This window comes from Scomber japonicus, chromosome 12, assembly GCF_027409825.1.
Source record: "Scomber japonicus isolate fScoJap1 chromosome 12, fScoJap1.pri, whole genome shotgun sequence".
Taxonomy (NCBI): Eukaryota; Metazoa; Chordata; class Actinopteri; order Scombriformes; family Scombridae; genus Scomber; species Scomber japonicus.
Window position 1 is genome coordinate 33,527,300 of NC_070589.1, and position 10,086 is coordinate 33,537,385.

The 10,086-nt window shown below is 37.1% G+C and overlaps 1 protein-coding gene across 1 annotated transcript; it reads left to right on the forward strand.

The window, feature by feature from the left end:
• The first annotated feature begins 2,061 nt into the window (after window positions 1-2,061).
• Window positions 2,062-6,435, forward strand: LOC128369805 (uncharacterized). Its single transcript, XM_053330881.1, has 2 exons — window positions 2,062-2,097; window positions 4,882-6,435. The coding sequence occupies exons 1-2, from the start codon at window positions 2,062-2,064 to the stop codon at window positions 6,433-6,435; spliced, it is 1,590 nt and encodes a 529-aa protein (XP_053186856.1).
• Window positions 6,436-10,086: the final 3,651 nt, after the last annotated feature.

Sequence of the window (10,086 nt, forward strand, 5' to 3'; positions counted from 1 at the left end):
CTGTAGTCAAGTGCTTCCTATACAATTCCCTCCACACCCCTAAAGAGGAAGTGGCAAGGGCCAGGGGTAGAAGATGCAATCCTGAAGTGTTTGGAGAACATTGACAGAGAGAGAGAGAGAGAGAGAGAGAGAGAGAGAGAGAGAGAGAGAGAGAGAGAGAGAGAGAGAGAGAGAGAGCTAAGCCTGGGCATAGCTTTACAGTAATGTTTGCTGATATGTTGGCCAGCCTCCCAAATCGGGAACGCTTGGAGGCACAGATGGAGATTTATTAGTTCCAAAATGTTAAAGTTTACTGTTTTAATGTTATCTTGCCAGTTTTTCTTTTTTAAAATCTAGTTGTTGTTGTTATTCTCAGGAAACAGAAAGAATGTAATATATAAGTGAAATGTATTTATTGTCATTTTAATTGATACTTTTGTTGTTTGTAAATGTTATTGTGGATCTAACAATATTCGTAAAATTCATGTTCAGAGAACAGTTTTATATTTACAGTTTTATGCAAAAAACATAACATAAATCACACAAAAAACCTTGTGTGACATAAAAAATGAATTAAAAATATTTTTTTAATTGAAGATATGTCAGCCTCTATCCTATTTTATGTTACGTCACTTTAACTGTTCAAAACACCCCTCCTTACAACTCTGTCTTGCCATTCTACACGTCCTGTCCGTGTCTGTAAGAAGCTGGTCAGGTTTAGCCTCATGTTGAGTGCTGCCCTCGATGTCCTTCCTGTGTGCATGGTCCCTGGCAGCAGAAGGTTGCGGTCACCCTCTACATGTCGTCTCCACTCGCCTGGATGGATGTCCCCATCTGCCGTGGTGCTGTCAAGTCAAGTTTTATTTATAAAGCACATTTAAAAACAACCTCAGTTGAACCAAAGTGCTGCACAGTTATTAAAATACAATGTAATCACACACAATATAATAATAAATAAAAACAATAAAGGAATAGTAAGAGCTCAATTTAAAAACTAAAATTTGAATAAAAACAAATAGAAAGTAAAAAATAAATGAATTAAAAGTAAGATGCCAAGGATTCTCGCCTAGCTGGAAAACAGATAGGTTTTTAGTAGTGTTTTAAAGTGCTCAACAGACTGTGCAGCTCTAACGTGGAAAGGTAGGCTGTTCCGCAGCTTGGGGGCTGCCACTGAGAAGGCTCTGTCCCCCCAAGTAGAGAGTCTCGACTGAGGTACAGCCAGGAGCAGCTGGTTAGTTGACCTGAGTGCTCTGGATGTACTGTGAGGCTGTACTAGCTCTGATAAATAAGATGGTGCCAGACCATTTAAACCATTTTTTCATGACAGAAGAATCTTTATATCTGTGACAAATGAACAATGACACAAATAATAACAACAATGAACAACAACTCCCTTTTTATCTTCACCTCTTAATGAGACACTTGGGCCTGCCTCTGAGACATAATCAGATCCAGTCTGGGCGGAATGGGAGAAAGGCTCACTCTCAGAGTAGCCTCCAGTGTTGCTCTGAGTCTGTTTCGGGCTTTGGTCTTAGTTGTGGCCACAATGGAGAACCCTGATTCACAGAGGTACGTAGTTGTGAATGGGAGCAGGAGTTTCACAGCGGCAGGCAGAACCAACTCCTCCGCTATGGTGAATGCCTTCTTAGTCTGTGCAACACGTCTGGCTACGAGGTAGCTCGCTTTCAATGCACATTTAGAGTTGCTCGTCAGTGACACGACAGACCTTTTCTGCATCTGCAGTCCACTCTCCTTCCTCTTAAAATAATCCACCGGCTTTCCCACGAGCATCGGGTGCTTGGTCTCTAGATGCCGCTGTAGCTTTGAGGGCTTGAGGGCTTCGTTGGACAGCATTAGCCCACACTCCACACACTGGGCTTTAGGCACTGCCTATGTTCCTCCATTTACGAAACCGTATTTAATGAAGTCGGCATTGTATTTCCGCAAAAACTTTGTCTTTTGGGTGGAGGGGCCAGGATGTTCGTCGTCATGTTTTCTTTTTAAAAACGTATCCATATTTGCCGCAGCGAGCGAAGAAGACTCTTCTTCTCTGTGTATTGGCGCTTGTTAAACAACTGCGTGATGCATTACCGCCACCGCGTGGTCGAAAACGGCATTGTAAGTTACTGAGCGTCTCATGCATAACATATCTCTGTCTTCACTTGATAATCTACAAAGTCCCGCGGCCCTTGGGGCCCACAGGTGCAAAACTGAAAGTTTTTCGCGGCCCTCTAGGGGGCGCTGGCTTCTGTACTTTGGTGTACAGGTGCTAGTTATCTTATTAAACAACACTGTATTTAATCATTGCATGTTGAATATTGTCTTTGGTATCTGTTTTTAATACATCCACTGACATCATTATCATAAGTTTTTTCATCCTGTATATTGTGTTGATCATTTCTGGGAAATCAGGCTGCTTCTCTTCAGTACTGCCTCCTACTCATGAAATAAGATCAGGGGGGCGTTTCTCTCTCAGAGAGGATATAAAGACTGAAACTGCAGCACTGCCTCAGAGGATCACACACATCTCTGCTGTGAGTACACTGATGTTCTTTTTCTTCATGTATAAACTCTGTTGTGTATCTTTACATGTGTCATCTGAGTCCTGCAGTTTCTGGATGTTTCACCATAGACTGTGTTCACTTTAAAAGTCATGAAATCCATTTTTAGAAAACATTTGACTGTACTGACAGAAGTTTGTATTGTGTATGGAAGTGAAATAGTGCTTTATTAACACTGTTTCTCTTCATATGTCAGTGTTGGTTAGTCAGTCAGTCTGTCAGAAATATATCAACAAATACTGAATGTGACACAGCAGTGCTGAGAGCTGACTGCAAAGGTCAGCATGCTAACATGAACAATGTCAGTTTGAACTTGTTGATGTTTATCAGATAAAATATTTACCATCATATTTCATGAAAGAGATATTCAATATAATTTTTTCTGTCCTTTTTTTCTAAAACAAATATTTTAGTTTTCTCCTACGGTGCTTTTGATGTTTTTGAGAAAAAAAAACTTTTTCCTATTATTTGTATTGCTAGTTTATTTTCAGAATACACATTCATACTTTACACATGTGGATAAATGTGTGTATGTGTGTTTACTACATGTAGGACAAACTGCTGCCCTGCACACAGAAAAGTCTTCATTTATACTGTCAGTGTGTAGTCGGTGCTTTGTGTGACTGTATTGATGCAAAAAGAGTTTTGCGAGAACAGCTTGTTTTTGCATGAGATGTTTACAACTGTAAACACAACTCACTACTTTACACTCAGTTTGTGATATTATAACACACTTTTAGTAAAACTTAAATATTGGTCTCTACATTCTACATAACTGAAATAAACACCCCAAAAACAAACAATAATAATATGATCACCTGCTGTGTTTGCAGGTTTTTGCTGTTTACACCAAATAGAAGAAATCTTCATTTAGACAGAACTTCCACAGTGACGTGTTCCTCTGCAGTGACTAAGACTCATCACATATAAGGTAAATAACAAATGGTTTCATGTTTCCTATATATTCATGATCTGTATAATAGTCATAAAGATGACTTCAGTTTTGAGATAGAATTACTGACTATCAGTATTGTTTTTCTAAAGCACTTCATTCATTTTGTATTGTAGGAGTTTTGGAGATAACAGTTTAAAACCTGAGCAGCTGTTGGATCCTGAGCCAGACGACTGGACTGAGAACAGCCAGCAGAGGTTTGTTGTTGTTATTCATCTCCAGCAGCTGTTTAGATGATGTAATATTAGTAGTTTTACTAGAATGATTAGGTACGGTGGCCGACCAGGGCCAACCGCTTCATTTGGTGGAGACAGTGTTGGGAAGATTACTTTGAAAATGTAGTTGGTTACAATTACAAGTTATCCTGTTGAAAATGTAATAGTAGTGTAACTATTTCAATTACTTTCTCAAAGTAATGTAACTAATTACATTCGATTACATTTTGATTACTTTTCTTAATTTTGAATGAATGCTCGCGACTGTTAACCATTTTCACATTTTAAGACCTGATAGTGTTACTGTTTTCCTTCACCGCTGGCAAACACTCTTTGCATTGTACTACAATGTTAGGGTTTGCTTTCTGTACTAATTTCAGGGAGTTTCGTTCCGGGGGGGGTTACACTTGGTGTCGGTCAGGGGGAGGTGTGCGATCGGTGTCGATATAATAAGCAGCAATACAGAGCTATAAGGACGCTTTGCTCTCACATACACTGCATTTATAGTCACACATATACACACTCCAGACTCCAGGAGATTGTGTCGCGGGCGTCAGGAAGCTGCTATCAGGGAGATGGGAAGTCTGTGTTTGTATTTCCAACACAGGAATGTATTCTGCGCCTCTGACATGTTTCTGAGTCTGACTGAATGGCACATGACCAGAGACAGTCAATCACAAGCGTCAGGATCCAACTTGCGGCTTTGGAAGGAGGAGGTTGATATGAAAAAACTACAGTATGTGATAAATCCAAGCTTTTGCGGCGATTTTTCAAATGTGACTAAAATTCTAATCATGGAAATTTCCAAAAGCAACTGTAATTTAATTACGCATTTTCTCCCAGTAATGTAACGGATTACAATTATGTACATTTTATAATTAAATTACGTAACGTCATTACATGAAAAAAGTATGAGGAATTTAAGAAAATTGTCTTTTTGTATTAAATTTTACAGATTCAGAGCAACAACAGAGGCCACACTCACCAACAAGACAGACCAACTTTTTGACATCAGTGTGTTTTCACCTCTCCAAAGGGCTGATCCTGTTACCAACTGAATATTGTAAGACTACAGGAATAACTGCTTAGCTTCACTATGATGAATTTATTACGATCAAAATCAGATGTTTCACTTGCTGAAACTATTAAAAAAAAAAGCACATTGCTCCCAAAGACAGGGTCTCTCCCGGTTTATAAAATTCCCCTCAAAGACGAACAAATCAATGTTCCTGGGTGCAAGCGTTTCAGTTTTGGGAAAGAATCCACCAAACCTAATCGTACCATCATGGTTCTTGGAGCAACTGGGGCTGGGAAGTCAACTCTGATCAATGGAATGATCAATTACATTTTAGGTGTTGAATGGGAGGATTCATTTCGGTTTAAGTTAGTTCATGAGGACCAGTCGAAATCACAAGCTCACAGTCAGACTGCTGAAGCCACTGTGTACAAAATCAACCACCAGGAAGGCTTTAAAATCGAGCACTCTCTGACTATTGTGGACACTCCAGGCTTTGGAGATACAAGAGGAATAGAAAGAGACAGAGAGATCACAGAGCAGATACGTAATCTCTTCTCTGCTCAGTCTGGTGTCAGTGAAATTGATGCAATCTGTTTCGTAGCTCAAGCTTCGTTAGCACGACTCACAGCAACACAGAAATACGTGTTTGACTCTGTGCTTTCAATCTTTGGCAAAGATGTGGCAGAAAACATCAGAGTTCTGGTGACATTTGCAGACGGCCAACCTCCACCAGTTCTAGAGGCAATCAATAAAGCAGAAGTCCCATGTCCTAAAACAAAAGACGGGCTGCCAGATCACTTCAAATTCAATAACTCAGCATTATTTGCAGACAACAAATCATCTGCAGCAAACAGCACAGATGAAGATGATGAAGATGGAGGCTTTGATCAGATGTTTTGGAAAATGGGGACAAAAAGTATGAAGAAGTTTTTTGTTGCTCTGAATAAGATAGAAACCAAAAGCTTGACAATGACGAAGGAAGTCCTCAGAGAAAGACAGCAGGTTGAGGTTTCAGTTGAAAATTTGCAGAAGCAGGTTAAAGTTGGGTTAGCCAAGCTTGAGGAGATAAAAGAGACGACTGAAATACTGAAAGAGCATGAGGCAGAGATCAGCAGGAACGAGAATTTTAAGATTAAAGTCACAAGCACAAAGCCTTTTCAAGAAGATATTTCTTGTACTGGAAACTACATCACCAACTGTCAGCAGTGTCACCAAACCTGCCATTATCCTTGTCAAATTCCAAATGATTCAGATAAAAGTCGCTGCTGGGCAATGGGATCAAATGGATACTGTACTCAGTGTCCTGGCAAATGTTACTGGAATGTACATTTTAATCAGAAGTACAGATGGGAGTATAAGCAGGTGATAGAAGAGCAGACATTGGATGATCTGAAAGAAAAGTACCTAAAAGCCTCAAAGGCTAAGATGACTGTTTGGGATTTTATTGAAAAACTGAAGGCTCAATATTATCATGCGCAGGCGGAGGTGGTGAAATTGATGGAGAGGTCTACAAAGTGTCTGAACAGACTCAAAGAGATAGCACTGAGGCCACATCCTCTCTCCACTCCAGAGTACATTGACATGCTTATTGAGGGAGAGAAATCTGAGGCCAAACTAGGATGGAAGAAACGAGTTCAGGCCCTGATGGACATGAGAGGAAAAGCAGAGATCATGGCTAAAGCATCGAGAGGAGAGAGACTCTTCATGTAATTAAACCTGAAACACCATTTGCATCATATTTGATAAATGAGTCTCAGAGACCTTTACATCATCAGATGTATTGTATCCAATCAGGCTCATGTTAGCTGCCCTCTAGTGGATCATCAGAGCAATGCAGGAAGCAGAGGTCTCGTATTACCAAATTCAAGATGGCTGCCTTCTGAGCTGCGTCATGACTTGCCAAACTACTCATTTTTTAACATGTTTTTATGTTTTACTTTTATTCAGAGATGAGCATTTGTAAGACTGTAGCTGCATAAAAACATTATAAACTTAATTTTGATATATCATGTAGCCTATAATTCAAATATATGTAGCCTTTCAGTTCATAATCCCTAAATCATCATCATTGGTGTGCATTTAATAATATATCTGAAATATTAAATCACCTTGTTGCTTTGACAAGTTCTGCTACATTAAATAGTTGATGATTTAAACTAGTTCTTAATCTGACAGTATCACATATATATTGTGCATGAAGTTATATAAGCAGCTATATATGATATGTACTCATGAATGATGTTTTTATAGATTGAGTTTTATTCCTGTTTGATTGTATTGATTGTTGAAGATTGTTTAAGGACAAAGAGTTGTGATACATTTTCTCCAGTTGTTCTTTTCCTCTTATATTGATTGCAGCTCTATTATGTATGAAGTGTTTTATCTGTTTGTCTCGTTTTAGTCGTGTCAGGACTGCAGGTGCAAATTAACTATTGAGCACATTTACATTGACTTTACATTGTTAAAATGTCAATGTTTACACTGACTTTACTGTATATTTCATTAGCTTGGTTTTCTTTGTGGTTAATGTGCTTAATTATAATGTGTCACCATGTAACATGTGCATGTCTTCATGTATGAATTATTAAATGTTGTGTGAAGCAATAAACGTGCTAAATGATCAAGTCTGACTTTCTTGGTAAACTTTATTTCTACATCACTAAAGTAACAGCAGAGCAGAGCTGCACAAGTGTTTTATAGAAATGAGTCAAAGCAAGAAAACTAAATGTGTCAGTGAAAGAAGTAAAAATATAAAAATGTCACAGTGAGGTTTAACATGATGAGACATTTGTAATTATGTAAAGCTCTTATCACCTTCAGAGAAACTGATTAGAGGAGTTGAATGTCCAACCTCTGCTTCTACAGACCCTGACTTATCAAGTCTGAGTATGAAGACACACAAACATTCATTATCTTTTTTTTTTTTTACAGCTTATAAAATAAATCTTACAAATATATAACTTAATGCAGAGTCGCTTAAAACAAACTATACAGGCAAGTACGACGGAGTATTAGGGCCAGGCCAAAAAAAAAAAAAAAAGTCCAGCACAAGAAAAAGAAAAAAAAGAAGAGAGAATGCACCACTTCAGAAAATCACCTTCATACTCCAGCTGCTGGCAGTCAGTCGCTCTACTAACTTGGTTTGATCCTGTGGTACTGTGGTCAACCCTCCGCAGTAAATTCATTTCATTCTCTTTTTTTAAGCACTTTTTTTTTGTTTGTTTGGCCCTAATAGTCATAGGAAAGAACCTAAATATTCAGTGGTCAACCCTCCGCAGTTCATTTCATTCTCTTCTCCTTTTTTCATGTGTCAGACTTTTTTTTTGCCTGGCTTTTTTTTGTTTGTTTGTTTGGCCCTAATACTCTAAATACCTAAATATTCAGACTTTAAAGTATTTCAACAACATAAACAGCAATAATAATGTTCTATAGAAGGACCTTAATGGTTGCACCTGATATGTAAAACCTAAACTCATATGAAACCTTTACGTGACCTGAAAATATCAACATCACCTGCAGTAAACAGTGAGACAATAAGAAAAAAGGAGAGAAAACAATCCATGTCCAACAGAACTGATTTATTATCACATCTCAGTCACATAATATTTCACACATAATATTTCAATATTTCACTAGTACTGACATCTTAAAAGTCAAATATGATTATTTATATGTCATCTCTTGTATTGAAGGTTCAATTGGGCTACAAAAATCAGTAAAAGGAGACAAATACCACAAAATATGTCATGGGTTAAAATACAATAATAAAATATTTCATAGCATAGTAGCAGTTTATGTATTTTAACAAAGCTTCAGAGATGAGAAACGCCCAAAACAACAAACAAAACGTTACTAAGTCCAAACCTTAAACTTCCTTACAAAAACCAAAATTGAAATAAATGACAAATCTCTGACCTAACCTCCTAACTGAAAACAGGAGAAAATGATTATAAAAGAACAGGGCTTTTCACTCCTATCAACTGCTACTACTAGTTTTAAATATTTACATTTTAAAATGAATGTGTCCATGAAATTTATTATTTTCATATTTTAGATGAAAAGAAGACTTAACATAAATCTACAAGAAGCTCCTATAGTATGAACACATGCTGGTTCTACTTACAATCAATCAATAAACACAGAAATCCAAACAGCAGAGGAACAGCCTCCATTGTTGAAGTGGAAGAGTGGAAGGAAAGTTAATGTCAGCTGTTCCTTCAAATGATCCAATCACAGGACACCACCTGCAGCTCATCATACACATAAAACACTGAATGTACACACTGAACAAGAGAAGAGAGATTCTATCTTTGTTTTAGTTTCATTATATATGTTTTTTTTTAATTGTATGTTTTAATGTTTTCTAATTTTTACTGTTCAATTGTACTTTTACAGTACTTTTACTGTAATACTGTATACTACATAACTCACAATACTGCAGTACTTTTACTGTAATACTGTATACTACATAACTCATAATACTGCAGTACTTTTACTGTAATACTGTATACTACATAACTCACAATACTGCAGTACTTTTACTGTAATACTGTATACTACATAACTCATAATACTGCAGTACTTTTACTGTAATACTGTATACTACATAACTCACAATACTGCAGTACTTTTACTGTAATACTGTATACTACATAACTCATAATACTGCAGTACTTTTACTGTAATACGGCATACTACATCACTCATAATACTGCAGTACTTTTACTGTAATACTACATAATTCATAATACTGCAGTACTTTTACTGTAATACTGCAGTACTTTTACTGTAATACTGTATACTACATCACTCATAATACTGCAGTACGTTTACTGTAATACTGCATACTACATCGCTCATAATACTGCAGTACTTTTACTATAAAACTGCATACTACATTACTCATAATACTGCAGTACTTTTACTGTAATACTGCATACTACATCACTATAATACTACAGTACTTTTACTGTAATAATGCACACTACATCACTATAATACTGCAGTACTTTTACTGTAATACTGCATACTACATCACTCATAATACTGCAGTACTTTTACTGTAATACTGCATACTACATCACTCATAATACTGCAGTACTTTTACTGTAATACTGCATATTACATCGCTCATAATACTGCAGTACTTTTACTGTAATACTGCATACTACATCGCTCATAATACTGCAGTACTTTTACTGTAATACTGCATACTACATCGCTCATAATACTGCAGTACTTTTACTGTAATACTGCATACTACACTCGTAATACTGCAGTACTTTTACTGTAATACTGCATACTACATCACTCATAATACTGCAGTACTTTTACTGTAATACTGCATACTACATCACTCAT